The sequence below is a fragment of the Ranitomeya imitator genome, chromosome 4 (assembly GCF_032444005.1).
Source record: "Ranitomeya imitator isolate aRanImi1 chromosome 4, aRanImi1.pri, whole genome shotgun sequence".
Lineage (NCBI taxonomy): Eukaryota > Metazoa > Chordata > Amphibia > Anura > Dendrobatidae > Ranitomeya > Ranitomeya imitator.
Genome location: NC_091285.1, coordinates 429,382,199 through 429,404,677, shown reverse-complemented (window position 1 = coordinate 429,404,677; position 22,479 = coordinate 429,382,199). Strand labels below are relative to the sequence as shown.

The 22,479-nt window shown below is 49.8% G+C and overlaps 1 protein-coding gene across 1 annotated transcript in view; it reads left to right on the top strand.

The window, feature by feature from the left end:
- The first annotated feature begins 119 nt into the window (after positions 1-119).
- The window catches only part of ETFA (electron transfer flavoprotein subunit alpha), a 72,010-nt gene continuing 49,650 nt past the window's right edge, over positions 120-22,479 (top strand). Inside the window, exons 1-5 of the mRNA XM_069765537.1 lie at positions 120-360; positions 465-614; positions 6,627-6,708; positions 6,878-6,960; positions 15,047-15,146. Coding sequence (XP_069621638.1) covers positions 325-360; positions 465-614; positions 6,627-6,708; positions 6,878-6,960; positions 15,047-15,146 — 451 coding nt within the window. The 5' untranslated portion in view covers positions 120-324. The remainder of the gene's footprint in view (positions 361-464; positions 615-6,626; positions 6,709-6,877; positions 6,961-15,046; positions 15,147-22,479) is intronic.

Here is a 22,479-nt window from a genome sequence, read left to right as displayed (position 1 = left end):
CGCCCACACTTATTGGAGGGAACAGTTTGTCTTCTTCCTTCTGGTGACAAATATGAGCATTGTCACGTGCTACAATCATGCGCACACTGCAGCTCTCCTCATGCAAGTTAGACGCTTCTGTTGCAAGCAACACTGATCACGTGACCAGTAGGCCCCGCCTCCTAGCCATCAGCTGCCTATCAATCATAGCACAATACTAGCGGCGTCCAATCACGTGATCGCCTCCCCCGTGCTGTCAGATCGCCGTGACGTCATTGTCGTGCGCCCTCGTAGTGTCCGTCCTAAGCTTTAGACGTCACCGTCCCGGTCACCTCTGTGTCCGACATGTATAGGGCGCTGAATCCGTGCACACAGCGGAGGGTGAGTACTGGCTGCTGACGGTCGGAGGAGACACATGACTGTCTGCGCTATGTGTAGAGTATGGTGTACAGTGCATGACTTCACTAATGGACGCTCCTGTTTAGTCCTCCTCTCTGCGCAGGTTGCTGAGCACTCTGGTTATTGCTGAACATGACACACAGCACGTGGCACCTGTTACTCTCAGTGCAATCACTGCGGCCAAGAAGCTGGGCGGGGATGTGAGCTGCCTGCTGGCCGGGACTGACTGCTCCAAGGTAATGTCTGCAGTCCCTGACGTGCTGCTCCATCCAGGTGGGAAATGTCGTTACCGGCCTCCCGACTCCATAGGTCATACAGCTGCACGGCTGGTAGTTATCATAAACGTGTCCTATAAATAGGAGGTGAAGATTCTCCTTCTGGAGAGCACCAGGCTGACATAAGGAGACTTATCGGCCATGCTGGCATAAGGAGACTTATCGGCCATGCAGGATAAGGAGACTTATCGGCCGTGCAGGATAAGGAGACTTATCGGCCGTGCAGGATAAGGAGACTTATCGGCCGTGCTGGCATAAGGAGACTTATCGGCCGTGCAGGATAAGGAGACTTATCGGCCGTGCAGGATAAGGAGACTTATCGGCCGTGCAGGATAAGGAGACTTATCGGCCGTGCTGGCATAAGGAGACTTATCGGCCATGCAGGATAAGGAGACTTATCGGCCATGCAGGATAAGGAGACTTATCGGCCATGCAGGATAAGGAGACTTATCGGCCGTGCAGGATAAGGAGACTTATCGGCCGTGCGGAGCTCCCCAGGGAATTTAAAGCATCACTCCAGTGGTTTTTTTTGTATTTCAGCACTAGAGTGGTGCTACTAATGTAAGGTCCCTCATCCTAGTCTTATACTTACCAGCTGCCATCTTCAGCTGTTCCCGGAGCCGCTTCTGTCCACACTGCCATCTTGTGACCGTGACTTCTCAGCCACAAGCTCTCAATGGAAATCTATCAGAGCCTCGTTCTGGGTCTCACAGACTTACATTGAGAAGTGACTTTCAGATCACCTAGCAAACACTGGAGTGATCCGACAGGTCATAACCTGCTGAAGATGAACGGAGCAGCGCCGATAAAAGATGAAGACAGCGGTTGGTGAGCATAATGCTAGGAGCAGGGGACGTAGGTTAGTAGCAGCCCTCCAATAATAAAACCTGCTGGACTGGTGCTCTTAGAGAGGAAGATAACTGGAACTCTAGTGCCATCTATAGGAAGTCCTCCAGTCATCCTTTCTAAAGAGACAATTTGCATTTTTAAGTTCTCAGAGCCGTGCATGGCATATACGTGCTCCTGCCTCTTATATCCTCTGTTAGAGGTCTCTCGTAGCCAAACCTGTTCTTTCCTGCTTGACACTGATGAAGAGCAAAAACCCCAAAACAAAGGTCTGCAAATGGAGTTTCTGGTTTGGCTTGTTACCCCAAGTCAATAGGTGGCACTAGAGTTCCAGTCCTGTTCTTCTCTAAAATGGTTATTTGCATTGTGAATAGGACACATGCTTGATACCTACAGATTGGGTACACGTCTTGACAGGCATGTGGCAATTTGATGTCATTGCTGTCAAGAACTGCCATCCCACTCAGGTCACCCCCACTTTCCACACCTATAGAAACATACAGGCCATTAACACCCAGAAACTTATGATGAACTTGCAGTCCTCATTGGCCCCTATTTCCTCCATCTCATGTCCTGATTCTGCATTGAAGCATTACAATGAAACCCTGCAAAGTGCTCTGGATGAAGCTGCTCCTCCTATACATAAAACAACTCGGCACAGACGGCAACAACCGTGGCACACGCTGCAAACACGTTTCCTGCAGCGGTGCTCCAGGTGCGCAGAACGTCTGTGGAGAAAATCTAATCTACCCGAAGATTTCATCCATTATAAGTTCATGCTAAAGACATACAATTCTGCCCTTCACCTCTCCAAACAAACCTACTTCAACACCCTCATCACCTCCCTGTCCAATAACCCTAAACGTCTCTTTGACACGTTCCAGTCCCTACTCAACCCAAGAGAGCAGGCCCCAACCACGGATCTCCGTGCTGACGATCTGGCCAATTACTTCAAAGAAAAAATTGACCACATTCGACAGGAAATCATCTCCCAATCTCTTCATACCATGCACTGTCCTCCCTCCCCCACTGCATCTAGTTCACTCTCTGACTTTGAAGCAGTTACAGAAGAAGAAGTAAGCAGGCTCCTTGCATCTTCTCGCCCGACCACTTGCACCAGTGACCCCATTCCGTCACATCTCCTCCAGTCCCTTTCCCCGGCTATCACCTCTCACCTAACAAAAATATTCAACCTTTCCCTCACTTCCGGTATTTTTCCCTCCTCATTTAAGCATGCCATCATACATCCATTACTTAAAAAACCATCCCTCGATCAAAACTGTGCCGCTAATTATAGACCTGTCTCTAATCTTCCCTTCATCTCTAAACTCCTCGAACGCCTGGTCCACTCCCGTCTTACCCGCTATCTCTCAGATAACTCTCTTCTCGACCCTCTTCAATCTGGCTTCCGCTCTTTACACTCTACTGAAACTGCCCTCATTAAAGTCTCTAATGACCTACTAACAGCTAAATCTAATGGTCACTACTCCATGCTAATTCTCTTGGATCTCTCTGCAGCATTCGACACTGTGGATCATCAGCTCCTCCTCACTATGCTCCGCTCCATCGGCCTCAAGGACACCGTTCTCTCCTGGTTCTCCTCCTATCTCTCTGACCGATCCTTCACTGTATGTTTTGCTGGTTCCTCCTCCTCTCACCTTCCCCTTACTGTTGGGGTTCCTCAAGGAGCAGTCCTAGGCCCCCTCCTCTTCTCGTTGTATACTGCCCCTATTGGACAAACAATCAGTAGATTTGGTTTCCAGTACCATCTCTATGCTGACGACACCCAATTATACACTTCTGCTCCCGATATCACACCGACCTTTTTAGAAAACACCAGTGATTGTCTTACCGCTGTCTCTAACATCATGTCCTCCCTCTATCTGAAACTAAACCTGTCAAAAACTGAACTCCTCGTGTTCTCTCCCTCTACTAACCTACCTTTGCCTGACATTGCCATCTCCGTGTGCGGGTCCACCATTACTCCAAAGCAACATGCCCGCTGCCTTGGGGTCATCCTTGATTCTGACCTTTCATTCACCCCCTACATCCGATCACTGGCTCGCTCTTCTTACCTGCATCTCAAAAACATTTCTAGAATTCGCCCTTTTCTTAATTTCGACTCTGCAAAAACTCTGACTGTTTCACTTATTCATTCTCGTCTGGACTATTGTAACTCTCTACTAATCGGTCTCCCTCTTGCAAAACTCTCCCCGCTCCAATCTGTCCTGAATGCTGCAGCCAGGATCATATTCCTCACCAACCGTTACACCGATGTCTCTACCCTGTGCCAGTCATTACACTGGTTACCCATCCACTCCAGAATCCAGTACAAAACTACTACCCTCATCCACAAAGCACTCCATGGCTCAGCACCACCCTACATCTCCTCCCTGGTATCAGTCTACCACCCTACCCGTGCCCTCCGCTCCGCTAATGACCTCAGGTTAGCATCCTCAATAATCAGAACCTCCCACTCCCGTCTCCAAGACTTTACACGTGCTGCGCCGATTCTTTGGAATGCACTACCTAGGTTAATACGATTAATCCCCAATCCCCACAGTTTTAAGCGTGCCCTAAAAACTCATTTGTTCAGACTGGCCTACCGCCTCAATGCATTAACCTAACGATCCCTGTGTGGCCTATTTATAAAAAAAAAAAAAAAAAAGGTTCCTCGCATCATGTTCTCATACGCTTTATGCAGTTATTAGCCCTCTGTGTCTGTACTGCTACATACTTAGGCAGATAACTGGTTCATGCAGCTTTACATGAACACCTGAGCCTTACACTATAGCTGGTCCGAATAACTAAAGCAATTGTTACCATCCACCTCTCGTGTCTCCCCTTTTCCCCATAGTTTGTAAGCTTGCGAGCAGGGCCCTCATTCCTCCTGGTATCTGTTTTGAACTGTATTTCTGTTATGCTGTAATGTCTATTGTCTGTACAAGTCCCCTCTATAATTTGTAAAGCGCTGCGGAATATGTTGGCGCTATATAAATAAAATTATTATTATTATTATTATTATTGCTGCTGTTCATTCCCTGGTGCGGAATTGAGCAGCGCTGGACTGCCCCTTCATTTACACTCCTCCTTTATATGTAATCTTTACTTATGAGCAGGAAAAGGGGATGGAGCAAATTTAACAATCTACATAATCTATAGAAGTTCTGTATCTGTTGGTAAAACCACCTTTCCTGGCAGCAGAGTAGCTTCCGTCCTTAAATAACGGTAACTTTAGATAAGAATTGTCCATCAGCAACTTCCATTAAAGCACACTGCAAATGCGCTAGTGTCCTGGATGTCCAGGAACTTTCAGAAATGCAGAGAAGGATATTTAGTCATATTACTATCTAGCTTTTATCTGTGCTTGCACAAGTCCTAGTCTTCAAGAATTGTTTAGTGTTGTGTGGCTTCATAGTGCGAAAAAACAACATAGAGTATATATTAATAGGTGGGCTGTTCCTCTTTCCAGCTCACTTTTACATAATGTACATAAAGGAACCAACACCTTTTAAATGTAATAGACTTGACCTATTCGATTTTATTGGATGTATGCAAATAACTTTACATATTACCGTATTTATGTCATTACCACTGTTAAGTACTATTGATTGGTGGAGGGTGAGGTTCTGAGACTCCGACTGATTTTTGAAACCGAGGGGCAAAAGCACTTGCTGTGTAGACCCATTTACTGTTGAGCTCATATATTGCTCTGCACGTACCAATCTTAATCTGAGTGCTTTTAACCCTTGGCTTTGAGCAATCCATAGGGGTTTGTGGATCTGAACATTCTTTTATCAACAGTACTTAAATTTAATCTTTAAGTAGTTTTTTGCTATGTGATCTCAGAGCAGCGTTTATTGGCCGAAGGCCTGATTCCAGTGATGTGCTATTCAATAGACTGTTTTGCTTTTGTAAAATTAGTGTTTTATCAGCAGGAGACTATCATTATAGGACTAGCTACCTCGTGTGTCCTAGTGAACTGCTCTGTGTAACCCTGCCCCTACCACTGATAAGAGTGTTTTTGCTTATGAAAAAAAAATGTCCAGCTTCACCGAATCCGTGAAAAAAAAGTTTTCTTTATTCACAAACTTAAACATGGAGGATGCAAACTTCAGCACAAACAATATAGGTACGAATCTGAACGCGTTTCTGGAGACTAAGCTCCCTTAATCATGACATGTCCCTTGTCATGCTACACGCCTGGACACAGCAGGTCCGTGCTCCCGAAACTCAGCTTATGCATCATGGGTGAGCTGGTTTATAGTCCTTCTCTTCAAAGTGTTTTTGCTTATGCACAGTGTACGTAGAAAGCTAATAATCCGTGGTGTGGGCGAGGTTATATAGAGCGCAGTATTCGGACAACTGCTAGCTCTTCAGTAGAGAAAACAGGAGTTGTATCAAAACGACAGCAAGTGATACATCTCGGGAATCATGATCTCAGCCCCTACATCATGCTATTTTCAGATTAAATCGCAAAAACCTGATGACAGATTCCCTTAAAAGGGAACCTTTTACCATGGAAATGCAGTCCAATCTGCAGGCACCATGTTATAGAGCAGGAGCAATGGAGTAATTGTTATATAGTTTTGTATAACCTGTGTATTCATTGTATAATTCTCTGTTCTTTCTGTGATTTTTGGTCCAGTGGGCGTTTTTTTTCTGCACTCTCTCTACTGGTAACATGACTGCGCAAGTTTGATTTACATATGTGCCGTCGTGTGTCGACGTGTTTTAGCTTTCTTTCAACTGAGACTTTTGGGAGAAACAGAAGAAAATGTGGTCTTCACATATAAGCAGTCATATGATGAGCACAGGGAGTGCAGAAACAGCAAAAACCTAACGGTACATTATACGCTAGAATCCCTCACTGATTTATACATGTCCCGGACAACCTCTTTAACAGGGGCTACTACAAGTCAAGAATTAGAAAAGTTACACCTTTAGGCTGTTGATTAATGCACTATTTACAGAACTGAATGCAAAAAAATTGGAAGTTTCTCTTTTGTTACCTGCAGATCTATCATGTAATGCAACACAATACGTGCCTGCTGCATTATTTGCTAATATTGGTCTTGTATACAGAAGCTTAATTTACGTTTAATTGTTTTCTGGTTACATTTGCAGGTAGCGGAGCAATTGGCCAAAGTTCAAGGAGTTTCCAAGCTGTTTGTTGCTCAGCATGAAGCATACAAGGGTTTTCTGCCAGGTCTGAAGTTTTCATGTTTATATGTCGTGATGCCAGACACTTCTTGCCTTCGGTTATGACATTGGAGATGTCTGTGTATTTTTTTATAACTTGCGATAATCTGTATTGGAAGACTTCAAAACTGCATATTCATTCACAACTGATGTGAGCAACATATTTTTCTTATCAGAGGAACTGACTCCCTTGGTTTTGGAAGCCCAGAAGCAGTTCAGTTTCACTCACATCTGTGCGGGAGCATCCGCCTTTGGAAAAGTGAGTGGTCTGTTTGCTTGTGTGTGTGATATAAACATGCATAGCCCAGGATAATTAGTCTTTATGTGTAACAGTAGTCACCTTCTGGCCTCAACATACTTTTCCTTTAAGGCCGGGGTCACACTTGCGAGTACAATGCGAGAAACTTGCGCATCAATACCGGGCACTTGGGACCGGAGCGTTCAGCTGCATAGAAATACATGCAGCCGCTACTGAGTGCTGACGGCAGTGTCGGTATTGATGCGAGAGACTCGCGCAAGTTTCTCTCATTGCACTCGCAAGTGTGACACCAGCTAATGGTGGCTGTCAGTTAATAATAATAATAATAATAATAATAATATTATACATTTTTATAGCGCCATTTATTCCATGGCGCTTTACATGTGAATACGGGGCAAATATATACAAATACATTAAACATGAGCAGATAACAAGGCACACGAGTACATAAGGAGGGAGGACCCTGCCCGCGAGGGCTCACAGTCTGCAGGGGGTGGGTGAGGATACACTAGGAGAGGGAAGAGCTGGCTGTGCGGCTGTTCAGTAGGTTGAGGATCACTGCAGGCTGTAGGCTTGTCGGAAGAGATGAGTCTTCAGGTTCTTTTTGAAGGTTTCTATGGTAGGCGCAAGTCTGATGTGTTGGGGTAGAGAGTTCCAGAGTATGGGGGAAGCACGGGAGAAGTCTTGGATGCGGTTATGGGAAGAAGAGATGAGAGGGGAGTAGAGAAGGAGGTCTTGGGAGGATCGGAGGTCGCGTGTAGGTAGTTACCGGGAGACCATGTCACAGATGTATGGAGGAGACAGGTTGTGGATGGCTTTGTATGTCAGTGTGAGGGTTTTGAATAGGAGTCTCTGGGCGATAGGAAGCCAGTGAAGGGCTTGACACAGGGGAGAGGCTGGGGAATAGCGGGGGGACAGGTGGATTAGTCGGGCAGCAGAGTGTAGGATGGATTGGAGTGGTGCCAGAATGCTAGAGGGGAGTCCAGAGAGTAGGAGGTTGCAGTAGTTGTGGCTTGAAAGAGAGGGCAGAGTCGAGGATCACCCCGAGGCACCGGGCGAGTGGGACTGGGGATAGTGAGCAGCCATTGACATTGATGGATAGGTCTGGTGGAGGGGTAGAGTGAGATGGGGGAAAGATGATGAATTCTGTTTTGTCCATGTTCAGTTGTAGAAAGCGAGCAGAAAAGAAGTCTGAAATGGCAGACACAGTGCGGGATTTTGGTAAGCAAGGAGGAGAGGTCAGGTCCGGAGAGGTAGATCTGCGTGTCGTCAGCGTAGAGATGGTACTGCATACCGTGGGATTCTATGAGCTGTCCCAGGCCGAAAGTGTAGATGGAGAAGAGTAGGGGTCCTAGAACAGAGCCTTGAGGAACACCGACTGACAAGGGGCGAAGTGAGGAGGTGGTGTGGGGGAGGGAGACACTGAATGTTCGGTCTGTTAGATATGACGAGATCCAGGAAAGGGCCAAGTCTGTGATGCCAAGGGATGAGAGGATTTGTAGCAAAAGGGAGTGGTAAACAGTGTCAAAGGCAGAAGACAAGTCCAGGAGAAGGAGGACAGAGTAGTGTCGCTTGCTCCTGGCAGTTAGTAGGTCATTGGTGACTTTAGTTAGGGCAGTTTCAGTTGAGTGATGGGAACGGAAGCCAGATTGTAACCGATCAAAGAGGGAGCAGGAGGAGAAGTGGGAGGACAGTTCAAGATGGACGTGTTGCTCCAGCAATTTGGAGGCATAAGGGAGAAGAGATATTGGGCGATAGCTAGACACAGAGGATGGGTCGAGGGAGGGCTTTTTGAGGATGGGTGTGATCTTGGCATGCTTGAAGGATGAGGGAAAGACACCTGTTGTGAGTGAGAGGTTGAAGAGGTGCGTTAGGGTTGGGATGAAGACCGTGGAAAGGTTAGGGATGAGGTGGGATGGGAGCGGGTCAAGCGTGCAGGTGGTGAGGTGTGATCTTGACAGGAGGGTGGAGAGCTGATCTTCTGTCATGGTGGAGAAGCTGGTTTTGGAGGAGCAGGGTTGAGCAGCTAAGAGGGGCAGTGGGCGCTGTGGGCCAAAGCTTTCTCTGATCGATACGATCTTCTGTTTAAAGAAAGAGGCGGTCATCAGCAGAAATGAGGGGGGAGGGAGGAGGTGTGGGGGGACGGAGTAGAGAATTGAAAGTGTTGAAAAGCTGTTTAGGGTTGTGGTTGTGGTTATTACACATTGTCTTACTGGTTTTCCGGACGGATACAGGGTGAACAGTCACACCTGTAATCCCACAGTACGGACTATGAGTACGGCGTGTACTGCCACCCCGTATCCTCATAGATCCTTCAGCAGGACCATGATCCTAGCACACAAGCGTGCTCAGAAGTCCGGTCCTAGTTCCGTCCCCCACCCACTCGCCCACCAGAGCCTGTTGGTTGGAGGAGACGAGGACGTCCATCACAGCTCCCTGGACGTCTCATTCCTTCAGGTTAGTAACGGCGTGGGATTTTTTTGAGGTATTTTCCCCGTCCCATCCCAGATTACTCGCAGATGTGGGGGCCTTTTTCAGCGGCGAGAAGGGGTTCCTCTAAGCTGTGCGGTTCGATATTTTTTTTATTTGTATTAGGGGATCCCAGCATACCACGTTACATGCAGGCAGCCGCACGGTCAGAATCGCCGTATCGCGTGGCGGCCTTTGAGGCAGCCGCGCTCCCTCCTGGCGGCTGCGCCGCTTCTCCAGTGGCTACGACTGCTCTACCTCAGGACGGCCGTCTCCCTGCTCGGCGGCCGCAATGCATTCCGGCGCGGTGGCCTTTGCAGGCTGCCACTCCGCTTCCTCCCATGCCCTGCGGCTGCACTGCTCGGCGGCCGCAATGCCTTCTGTTACAGCGTGACAGCCTTGGCAGGCTGCCGCGCCGCTCATTACCTGCGGCGCACTGCTCCGGCGCCGCGGTCTTTTTCACCGGTGGCCACCAGCCTCTAATTTAGGTCCCAACTTTGGCCTGGACCTACTTCTGGCGCCGTGTCTCCGCCCACTTCCATTTTGCTCGGGCTGGCTTTTCTCCTGCCCGACAATCTTCCTCCCCGCATTCTCCGCCCACCAGCACCATCTTGGTGCTCCTGGGCGCTCGGCAGACTCTGCCCTCCCCACTACGCTTGGCAGGATACGGAGAGCTGGCGTCCTTCTCAGCGGTCACCATCTGCGTGTTCCCACTTCTTGGATTGCGGCAGGAGCTCACTTTGCCTTCCTGCCTAAAGGGCCACTTCCCCGGAGGTCCACCCGCAAGCTGGACAGCTTCCTCTACCTGGAATCAGTTTTCGTCTGCCGTGAGTAGCTCTGCACTGCAGACTGACACTCCCCTCTGCCCTCGTCTCCTAACCCTCGTAAGAACCTGTGCAACCACTGGCGTAATACGTAATGGCGGTGGTGTTCTAGAGCCGTGCAGTTACTGGCGTAATGCGTTATAGTACTCTAAAGCCGTGCAGTCGATGGTGTATCAGTACTCTAGTCCCATGCAGTAACTGGCGTAATACGTAGTAGTACTCTAGACCCGTGCAGTCACCAGAGTAATACTTAATAGTACGCTGGAGCCGTGCAGTCACTGGCGTATTAGTACTCTAGAGCAGTGCAGTCGCTGGTGTAATAAGTGCCCTAGAGCCGGGCAGTTACCAGCGGGGTATGGCAGTATGCCCCACGCTGCCGTCATCTGTGCCATTGTCCGCCCCTCACCCTCCACAGGGAGATGGACCATTATAAAACCTGCCATATGGCGTCCACTTCACAGAAGGTTTCAGTTGCACATTTCTCCTCAGAGTTTTCCGTTTTGTCACACTACTGTTGTGGTTTCTGCTATTGCAGATCTGTGCCTTGATCTTCAGCAGTGCGAGGCTCGGCTATTTCTCTACACATGGTGATGCTAGAGCCGTGGCATATCGAACGTTTCCATATCTCCTGCTCTCAGGCACTCGCCCTCCATCTCCCTGCAGCCCCCTCCAGATGCAACCATTACACTGCTCTAAGCAGAGAGGGGAGCTGCTCCTACCCACTTCACGACTGCAGTGTTCGGACCTGACTTCCAGCTGGTTAAGAGTCCATCATATTTCCCAGCAATGTCTGCTGTGGCTCAGTGGATAAAGAATCTGACCACATATTGCAGGTCCAAAGGTTTGACCTCAGGTGCACAACAGAGAGTAGAGTTTAGTCTCCCTGTTGACAAGCCTACTGTCCTACCTTCAGGAGAATGAGCACGGAAGGACATACTTCAAGACAGACTCCGTGCTGCGGCTTACTACACGGAAGCTTTTATTCTGCATAATGCCGTCAGGTATCATGACCTAGACCGCAACACAGAATCAACTCTCTCCTATACCCTTCTCCAGGGTTCTCTCCATGCTGATTTAGTCACAGGATACCGAGAGCCGATTGCAGCAGTACTCTATCCGTCATCCAGGTTTCTCACGCACCACCTTCCAGGTACAGTATGGTATTTGAAACTGTCGTTTCTTCAGCGGATCAGACGTGTCTTGGATTGACCACTGCAGTGATACTGGCGTTCTGTAATGTATTCAGGTAAGTCAGACGCACTCTCCTATTCCTCCCGTTCCATTGCAGCAGTACTCTGTCCACTATCCAGGTTTTAGATGTCATCTTCCAGACACATTTAGTCAATACCTGCGTCTTTCCAGTGGTTTAGACGTGTCCGAGATCGATTACTGCATTAGTCTTGCTCTTTTGCCCCAGAGTCAGGTCACGCTCTTATGGGTCCTTTGCAGCAGCTACCTAGGCTCCCCTCTAGTCACCACTCAAGAGAGGTGCCCGGTATTCATCACTTCTGGTTGGTTGCCGCAGCGGTTACAATCTGCTTTCAGGTGAGTCAGAGGCACAACTTTTACCGTGTGTTTCAGGGTCAATAACGTCTGTGGTCTATTAACAGCTAAACAGAAGATCTACTACGTACCACAAGGTGGATCTCGGTGCCACAGGGTGGACTGCAGTGGCAGCATAAGTGGCCTGTCCACTTTCAGGTAGGTCGGTCACGCTGGTGTCAGGTACCAACTGGTTGCAGTTTTTTCTTCAGCCACGCACTGGGCCTTAATTGAGTGTTGCTCCCCAGGGGCCTTTCCTCTCCATCTGGTTATTTGGGCCTACCACTAACTATCCAGTAGGTCAGTTTACAGTGCTGTCCTAGGTCTATCTGCACTATCCAGTGCGTTACTCCTATCATATGATTTACAGTATTATACGTTCTGGCTGTCTCTTACGGAGTCAGAGCTCGTATAATACCTTGACTCATGATTGTTCACTGCACTGTTCTATGGGCCTTTGAACTACCTCAATACAGAGCTTCCCGTTTATGTGTCAGTACTTACCTCTTCTTTCTTACAGACACTGGATTAAACCTCGAGCAGCTCTGGGATTTTATTTCCGACCGTGGCAGGAACAGGTTCTCCCACCTCGGATAGGAATTGGATCTTACTCTGTACAAGCATTGTCCAGTGTAGAAGGCTGCTCCACCCTTGGATCCAATGATGGGGTTTTGGTGATAATACGTTTCTTCCTTCAGCGGGATTCGTATCCTTTTCACCATTATTCTCGTTTGTGTGGTGTCTTATACCTAGGTAAGTAGATCCACACACTAGAATCCTCTCCCCGTTCCAGAGGGTCCGGGTCGGATAGGGTCACTCATGTCGTCATAGGTAAGGATCTTTCTTTTGGCAGTCAAGTTTTTTTCTGGGGCCTATGTACTCCTTCCTAGAGCCAACTTCCCATGGAATTGACATTCCCCAGGTTTTCCATGGACTCTCCTCCTTTGACTCTCATATCCGATTGTGCCTATCAATGCCCATCTTGTCTACATTTTCCATAGTCCCTGTTAACCATCTTCATCCCTGTGCACGTAAGTTTAGTTTCCTGATGGATCTGAGTCTGCGGAGTCGTCTGATAGTTTCCGTTCTATCTACTTAGACAGGAAAGAGGTGGTCTCTTCAAACGGTTCTCCCTTTCTGAGCCGTTTTGTTGATGTAGCAGAGCCTACATTGCTGGGTTGAGATCCAGGGTTTCACCCGAGGTCCCCCTCAGTACGTCCCCAACGTTTGGCTCTCTAGCAGGTCCTCAGTACCCTACTCTCAAGTCTTTTCTTGTCATTTCAATTTAATGGTCTTTTCTGGGGTTTCTCTTGGAAGCCTTAGTCCAGCCGTTCCAAAGAGGGAAGCGTCTCAGTTTCCTATATTCCCTCTCTCCTGAGCTTACTGCGAACTGGACCTATTCTCCGTCTCTGGACCCTCCGGTTTCCAGATTTTCCACCGATACAGTCCTCCTGTCCCAGAGAGAGCATCCCTCAAGGATACCAATGGCGGACTAATAGTCCATGGCAGCAAAGTCGACCATTGAAGTGTCCGTCGATACATTGTGCCCTGCCTTTGTCTCCACCTGGGCAGCAAAGTTTATAGACGCATGGGCTAAGCTGCTCCATCAGGGCACCCTTCATGGAGTCCGATCGGAGGAAATCGCTGTCCTTGCGGACTAATTTACTCTTGCAAGGAAGTACATGGTATCCACCCCTGCGGATGCAGCTGCAGGTGCTGCTTGGACATCCAGCAATCTGGTGCCCATCCGAAGGACCATTTTGATTAAGGCGTGGCAGGACTTATCCTCTAGGAAAGTCACTTACCAGCTTGCCTTCCGATTGTTTTTGTCAGTTTGGCTCCAACTTGAACCAATTATTAAGGAGGTCATCGGAGGACAAGTTCCCTTCTTCCTCAGGCTAAACCTCGTTGTTCTCCTGGGACCGCGTGTCTTTCCTTCATTTTATGAAAGCCTTTATTCAGGCCCTCCTTTTCTTCAAGACATCGGACATTACTGCATTTTTGCGAGGTGCGGGTCCATTTTCGTTTTATACCTTCCTTTCAGGCTCTCAACCGCTTTCAGAGTCTGTGGCAGCAGTTTTGTACATTCTGTGTATCACAGGTTCAGTGCTCTGCCCTTACCCTGCCGAGGTTCTCCATGGCTCTGTCCATCGTTCTTGATTCCCTTCCTTTCGTCCTGCTCGGACTCATCCTTCCTAGCTTTCGCTCATCACGCTACCTGGTCAGGGCGAGGTGCATCCTCCGGCCTCCAAATCAACGTATGCTCGCAAAATCCGGTCAGCAACGTTTAGATTTCCCAGGTCAGAGCAGAACTCCTCCTTCCAGGTTTAAGGTGCACTCCACCCGGCCAGTGGGCGCCTCCCGGCGGTGCACATATAGGGCCTCCGCCTTGCACCTCTACAGACCGATGATAGGTCCTCCACATGTTCGCGATTCTTCCATGCCTAGCTTCGGCGTATGCTGGCTTAGATAGGAAGACCTTGCAGGCGACGGTGGTGAGTTCCTCCGACCTAGATTGGAGTTGACTGCTGTTCCCACCCCAGGCACTGCTTTGGGACGTCCCATGGTTTCCTGTGTCCCCCAATGAAGCGATAGAGAAAACAGGAATTTTGGTTGCTTACCGTAAAATCTGTTTCTCGGAGCCTTCACTGGGGGACACAGCTCCCTCCCAAGTTGAACAGCTCTGTTTATTGTTATATTGTTAACGTTTGAGTTCTTTCTCTTTTTACGTTGCTTCTCCTACTGCTTTCTCACTAACTGAATATCCTACTTCCTGTCGGTGGGGTGTACACTGCAGAGGAGGAGCTAACTTTTTTATTTGCATAGTGTCAGCCTCCTAGTGGCAGCAGTATACAACCATGGTTCCTGTGTCCCCCAATGAAGGCTCCGAGAAAAAGATTTTACGGTAAGCAACCAAAAATCCTGTTTTTTAAAAACTGACGGGAAGTGTGCTCAAATTGCGCATGTATGTATTTTAATACACATCCATCTTAAAGGCAAGGTCCACCTTCACAGCATTTTTTCTGAATCGTACCTATGCATCTATAGCTCAGACAGGCAGCAGCGACTATACATGCAGGTTCTGAGTACAGCTTATAGAGGAGCTATAGACCTAGGACAATGGAACATTTTAAGTAAGACTATTTGAAAAGTTGACACATATGTATATTCCAGGTGCATTGGTGCAAGAAAACGTATTTATAGTGAATTGTGTAACTGGAATAATTTCTTTCACTTTGGGTGCCTTGCAGAATCTCCTGCCCAGAGTAGCAGCAAAGCTTGACGTAGCCCCAGTGTCTGATGTAATTGACATTAAGTCACCTGACACATTTGTAAGGACCATATATGCCGGTAAGTAATCTGTAGATCGTTTTTAATTTTTTTTTTTTCCTCTGTGTGTATTTTTGACCAAGTCTACAAATTTTTTATTTTTTTTTTTAAAGTGTTTTGATTTTGCTCTACTGCAAAAAAAAAACAAAAAAAAAAACTGTTGTCATGGCTGATCTTTGAAAACGATGCCACACTACATCAGTCTTTAGTAGTGATGAGCGAACGTGCTCGGATAAGGTGTTATCGAGCATGGTCTGGTGCTAACCGAGTGATTTCGGCGTTCTCGAATAATATGTTTGAGTCCCTGCACCTGCACAACTCGGAGCCGCAACACATGCAGGGATTTTCTATTTGTTAGACAATCCCTGCATGTGTTGCTGCTGTCAAAGACCCACAGGACATGCAGGAAGACATGCAGGCGTTAGGACTCTAGTATATTTTTCGAGAACACCGAAGTCACTTGGTTAGCACCTGAAGATGCTCGAATGACGCCTTATCCAAGTACATTCGTGCATTACTAGCTTTTAGCAGTTTTGTCAATGTTATCACTTAGATCATTGTGAGATGTGTGTTGTGTTTTTTTTTTTTTTTTTTTTTTGTCCAATTATGTTCCTGGGAAGAAGAAAAAAAAAAAGTATGATTTGAGAGTAATGATGGTCAGTTATAAGAATTTTTTTTTTTTTTTATAAAATTTATTTTTTTCTCATTTTTCTTCCATTGGTCTGTGTGGAAAATTGCCCATGTACATTGGCTACAGTGGGTATGCGTGGTCTCTGTGTGCTTTCCATGGTGCACATGGACAACGCACATCCATATAACATGTTTGTCTTTGAGTCCTTAGCATGTAAGCTAGAGTGCTGCTGTTTTGGGCAAAAGTGAACCCTTGCTTTTCTTTATCGCCTCTCATTGGGGGACACAGGAACCATGGGTGTATGCTGCTGCCACTAGGAGGCTGACACTATGCAAATAAAAAAGTTAGCTCCTCCTCTGCAGTGTACACCCCACCGACTGGCATTATACTCTTCAGTTTAGCTTAGTGTCAGTAGGATGTGGACACGGGTCTTTTATTAGACCCTTATCTACCTCAATGTGCGTCGTTTTCTTTCAGGTTTTTTTCGGAAGGGATACAGGGTGAGCAGTCACACCTGTAGTCCCACAAAGCGGACTATGAGTACGGTGTGTACTGCCACCCCGTATCCTCATAGATCCCTCTCCAGGACCAAGATCCTAGCACACAAGCGTGCTCAGAAGTCCGGTCCTGGCCCCGTCCCCCACCCAGTCGCCTACCAGAGCCTGTCGGTCGGAGGAGACGAGGACGTCCATCACAGCTCCGTGGACGTCTCATTCCCCTCAGGTTAGTAACGGCGTGGGATGTTTAGGTGAGTATTTCCCCTCCATTCCCCCGGGATCTTTTCTCCAGATGTCCCCCGGTCCTCCCTCATGGCGTTTATTTTAGAGGGATCCCAGGGACAGCCACAAGGGCTGTAACTCATTTTCCTCCTAAGCTCTCCTTCATTGGCGGCCGCACAGCCACAATGTCTCCCTTATAGAGTCTCAGCCTAGCAGGCTGCCGCGCCGCTCCCCCCTGCGGTCTCACTTCTCGGCGGTCACAATGTGTCCTGTGTCTGCACGGCATCCTTGGCAGGATGCCGTGCCACTTACTTTCTGCGGCGCTCCGACGCCGCGATTCTCCGGCGGCACTCCGGCGCCACGATTCTCCGGCGGCGCCAGCCTCTAATTTAGGTCCCGGCTTCTGCCGGGGCCTACTTCTGGCGCCGCGACCCCGCCACTTCCGCTTTCCCGGGCGGCCTTGGCAGGCTGCCGCTCTACTCAGTGCCTGCGGTGCACTGCTCCGGCGCCGCGGTTCCCTTCTCCGGCGGCGCCGGCCTCTACTTTAGGTCCCGGCTTAGGCCGGGGCCTACTTCCGGTCCCGCGCTCCTCTACTACCGCTTCTGCGGGCGGGCTTTTTCCCGCCCGACATTCCGTGCCCTGCCCACCGGCGCTTCTATGGCTGACTCCGCCCCCTTCTTCCAGGGACAACGTCTGTGGGCCCTCACCGCTCCTCAGGAGCAGGTGCTCACGCAGCGCGACCCTCACATCGCCACCGCACTAGGACTACAGCACCTCAGGGCAGGAGTTCCACCTTCTTTCATCGGAGACCCACCGCAAGCGGAACATCTTCCAGGACCGGGTCCGTGAGTAGCTGCACTGCAGACTGACATCCCCTCTGCCCCACTGTCCCCTAACCCGCCGGCATTTTCTTCAGGGACCTTCTCAAAATGTCTACCTCTTAAAGGGGGCCGCTCTCGTCCTCCTGCTTCTTCCTCATCTGTCTTAGTCAAGTACTTTGCATATGTCAGTCCTGCAGCAACCCGTTTGTTCCCACTGCCCAGGATCCCCCGGCCGATCCACCCGAGAGTGATCCCCCCCATCCCAGGCTGGGCCTCCTCTCTGTCCCAATCGGTGGCCGATTTAACACGGGTGTCTCAAACCCTGGTGTCCGTGCTGGATCGGTTACCCCTGCAGACCCCCGCAGTAGCCAGCGGGACGCAGGAAATTCCGTCCGAGCCATCCACGGCTAGCCGCAAAAGGTCCAGACAGGAACGCCGGTCTGAGTCCTCTTCTTGTTCCATCTCGCCACTCGGTCCTCCTCTGCGGTCGGCGTCCTCCCGATCCTCCTCCCCTGAGTCAGGCGAGGCGTTCTCTGATGTCCCCTCGGAGGATGTTTCGGAGCTGGATTCGAACCAAATCGCTACCATGAGGGATATGGTTCTGAATCTTATTGGAGCGATAAATCAAACCTGTGGCATCAAAGAGTCCTCTACGGAACCCGCAGATCAGGCGGTTTCGTTTAGACGGGCTAAACCACCTTCCAAGTTTTTCGCTCCTCACCCAGAATTCGAGGAGATTACGGCTAGAGAAAGAGAGAACCCGACCAGACGCTTTCAGAGAGGAAAGCGACTTGGCGTGTTATATCCCTTCTCTTCGGAGCTCACCGCTAATTGAACTGCTTCTCCTTCAGTGGACCCTCCAGTTTCCAGACTGTCCACCAACACGGTTCTCCCACTGTCCAGCGGAGCATCGCTGAAAGATTCTAACGATAGGGTCATAGAATCTTTCGCGAAGTCAGCCTTTGAGGCGGCCTCAGCTAGTCTTTGCCCGGCCTTCGCTTTCACTTGGGTTTCAAAATCCATTTCCAAATGGGCCAAACGGCTCCGTCAGGGCATCCTGGACGGGGTTCAATCCGGACAGCTGGCGGAACTTGCCTACCTGATTTCTCACGCGGGTGAATATCTGGTCTCCACCTCCCTGGACGCCGCGTCTTGTGCGGCTCAGGCGTCCAGCAACGCGGTTGCCATCCGCCGAACCGTTTGGCTTAAGGCCTGGCAGGCGGATTTGTCTTCTAAAAAGTCCCTTACCAGCCTTCCTTTTCAGGGGTCTCGTCTCTTTGGTTCTAAGCTAGACCAACTCATTAAGGACGCTACAGGGGGTACGAGTTCCCTTCTTCCCCAGGCCTAGCCTCGACGCCCTCCTCCTAGACGTCAATTTTGGTCTTTTCGGTCCTTTTGGCGCTTCGCGGCATCAAATTCCTTCTCCCAGCAGCAACAGAGGCCACAGGCCGTCAAGAGGAGAAGACGGTATCCTTGAGGCCCACTCCTTCCTCGCTACTCCCAGGGTAGATCCTCCAGGTCCAGGACTGGAAGGACCTCCTCGGCATGACTCGACTAGTAGCCAGGCCACCTCCCAGGCTGGGCGGCCGTCTCTTCTTCAGGGACGTCTGGATCTCCTCGGTAGAGGACGCTTGGGTCAGGGAAGTTGTATCCTCGGGATACAAGATAGAGTTCCTTTCTCGACCCCGGGATCGTTTCTTCGAATCCCGACCTCTAAGAGATTCCGCTCTAGTTCCGGGTTTCTTCGCAGCCATCGCGTCTCTCCTCAAAGCCGGGGTAATCGTTCCCGTCCAAGAAAAAGAACGGTTCACAGATTTCTACTCAAACCTTTTTGTAGTACCGAAAAAAGACGGCAGAGTGCGTCCCATTCTGGATCTCAAATTACTGAACAGGAGAGTCCGTCTAAAGCACTTCAGGATGGAATCCCTTCGTTCGGTAATCGCTTCCATGGAGGCTCACGAATTTCTGTGTTCCATAGATGTTCAGGATGTCTACCTCCATGTTCCGATATTTCCAGGACATCACCGATTCCTGCGCTTTACGGTGCTCCAGGAACACTTTCAGTTCGTCGCCCTGCCGTTCGGTCTTGCATACCGCCCCAAGAGTCTTCACGAAGATCATGGCGGCACTGATGGCCATCTTGAGGGTCAGAGGTCTGGGTCTTTTTCCATACCTCGACGACATCCTCATCAAGGCTCCGTCCTTTTCTCAGGCTCACGAAAGCCTGTCCATCGTTGATACCCTAGCCCGTTTTCAGGTGGTTGGTCAACCAGAAGAAGTCCTGTCTTATTCCTTCTCAGCGCATCATCTTTCTGGGCATGCTCTTCGACACCCGTCGGACCAGGGTCTTTCTCCCCGAAGTCAAGAGATCCATTCTTCGTCAGGACGTACGCGTGCTCCAGGGCCCTCGGCCTCCCTCCCTCCGATCGGCCATGAAGGTTTTGGGGAGGATGGTAGCAACATTGGAAGAGATTCCCTTCGCCCAATTTCATTCTCGACCTCTTCAGCAAGCCATCCTGTCTCAGTGGAACAGGTCTGTCTTCCCCATGGACCGCCCGATCCGACTCTCCCCCCGAGTCAAACGGTCTCTCATGTCCCAGGGCAGGTCCTTCCTTCCAGTTCACTGGCAAGTGGTGACGACGGATGCCAGCCTGCTCGGCTGGGGTGCAGTGTTTCGCCACCTGACTGTACAGGGCCGCTGGTCAGCGCAAGAGTCAACCTTACCGATCAATGTCCTCGAGATCCGGGCCATTTTTCTGTCCCTTCGTCACTGGGAAAGGATTCGCAGGGGCCTTCCTATCCGAATCCAGATGGACAATGCCACGGCGGTGGCATATGTCAACCATCAGGGGGGAACTCGGAGCGCCTTGGCCGAGGTATCCAGGATTCTCCTTTGGGCAGAGGCAACGGTTCCGGTGATATCCGCGGTGCATATCCCCGGCGTGGACAATTGGGCCGCCGACTTCCTCAGCCGCGAGGGTCTCGCGGCAGGGGAATGGTCCTTACGTCCGGAGGTCTTCCATCAGATTTGTCTTCGATGGGGGACTCCGGACGTGGACCTCACGGCGTCTCGAACGAACAGGAAGATTCCGCGGTTCGTCTCCAGGTCTCGCGATCCTCTCGCAGTGGACGTCGACGCTCTGGCCATTCCTTGGTCACAGTTTGGGCTGCCCTACCTGTTCCCACCCCTTCCCTTGCTTCCCAAACTGCTGAAAAAGATCAAAGCAGAAGGGATGCCGGTCATTCTAATCGCCCCGGATTGGCCTTGGACAGCTTGGTTCGCGGAACTCGTCAATCTTCTCGCGGACGCTCCCTGGCGCCTTCCAGTCTGGCCCGATCTGCTGTCTCAGGGTCCGATCTCCCACCCGAATTCTCAGTCGCTCAGTTTATCGGCGTGGCTGTTGAGACCGCAGTTCTAAGAGCGTCCGGCCTTTCGGCCCGGGTGATTTTCACCATGATTCAGGCTCGGAAGCCTTCGTCTTCCAGGATCTACTATTGTGCCTGGAAGGCTTACTTCCGTTGGTGCGAGTCCAACCGCGTTTCACCTATGTCCTTTTCCCTGCCTTCCATCTTGGTTTTCCTTCAGGCAGGACTGGATTCGGACCATGCTCTTAGTTCCCTAAAGGGCCAGGTTTCTGTGCTTTCCATCCTTTTTCAAAAGACTTTAGCTTCCAGACCACAGGTTAAGACCTTCCTTCAAGGAGTAGCCCACGCGGTCCCTCCGTACAGGGCCCCTGTGGATTCATGGGATTTAAACCTGGTACTGGACGTTCTGAGGGTTCCCCCCTTTGAACTTCTCAGGGAGGTTTCCCTATCAGTTCTGTCTTGGAAGGTGGCCTTTCTTGTGGCCATCACTTCTATCCGCCGCGTCTCCGTGTTGGTGGCTCTCTCTTGCCGTCCTCCTTTCTTGGTTATCCACCAGGACAAGGTGGTCCTCAGGCCTCCGCCTTCCTTTCTTCCTAAGGTGGTTTCCACATTCCACCTCAACGAGGACATCGTTCTACCTTCCTTTTGTCCAGCTCCGACTCATCTTCTGGAGCGATCGTTGAACAAGCTGGACCTTGTCAGGGCAGTGAAGATCTATCTGGATAGAACGTCCACTTTCCGGAAGACGGATTCTCTTTTCGTCATTCCTGATGGCTCGCGCAGAGACCAGCCGGCTTCTAAGGCGACTATCGCTCGCTGGATCAGAACGGCTATTCTGGAGGCTTACCTGGTCAAGAACAGAGTGCCTCCCTCTGGGATCAAGGCTCGCTCCGCCCGGGCAGTCGGCGCCTCCTGGGCGGTGCACCACAGGGCTTCCGCCCTACAGCTTTGCAAAGCGGCAACCTGGTCTTCCATCCACACGTTCGCCAAATTTTACAAGGTCCATACCTACGCTTCGGCGGACGCCAGCCTAGGCAGAAGGATCTTGCAGCCGGCAGTGGTGAGTCCTCTGACCTGATGGAAGTCTGTTTTTCCCGCCCTTGGGACTGCTTTGGGACGTCCCATGGTTCCTGTGTCCCCCAATGAGAGGCGATAAAGAAAACAGGATTTTTGGTTGCTTACCGTAAAATCTGTTTCTTGGAGCCTCAATTGGGGGACACAGCTCCCTCCCAATGTTTTTGTTATATGTTCTATGACTGTTCTCACGTTTACAGTTCTCAAGTTTGTGGTTATGGTTTTTCAACCCTGTTACTTTTCTCCTACTGCTTTCTCACTAACTGAAGAGTATAATGCCAGTCGGTGGGGTGTACACTGCAGAGGAGGAGCTAATTTTTTTATTTGCATAGTGTCAGCCTCCTAGTGGCAGCAGCATACACCCATGGTTCCTGTGTCCCCCAATGGAGGCTCCAAGAAACAGATTTTACGGTAAGCAACCAAAAATCCTGTTTTTGTCTTGAATCGCCCCTTTTAGGCTAGTAATTCTACAGGCATTAGTTTATATACTTTTATATACTGTGCTGTTAGAGCTTTGCCAGAAACTGCACTGCAGCCCACTATGTAGAGTAGCAAAATGCAAGGAAATACTATTTACCGGTAATATGCAAATTGCCTATTCAGAGAGGAGGAGAACTTGAAGTCACCTGTTGGAAGCGGCAATCCTACAAGTCGCTATCGACAGTTTAACCAGCCTTAAAATGTGACTTAGGATAACAGCCAAATACTATTTAGAAAGTTGGTTAATTCTATATTTAGAAAGC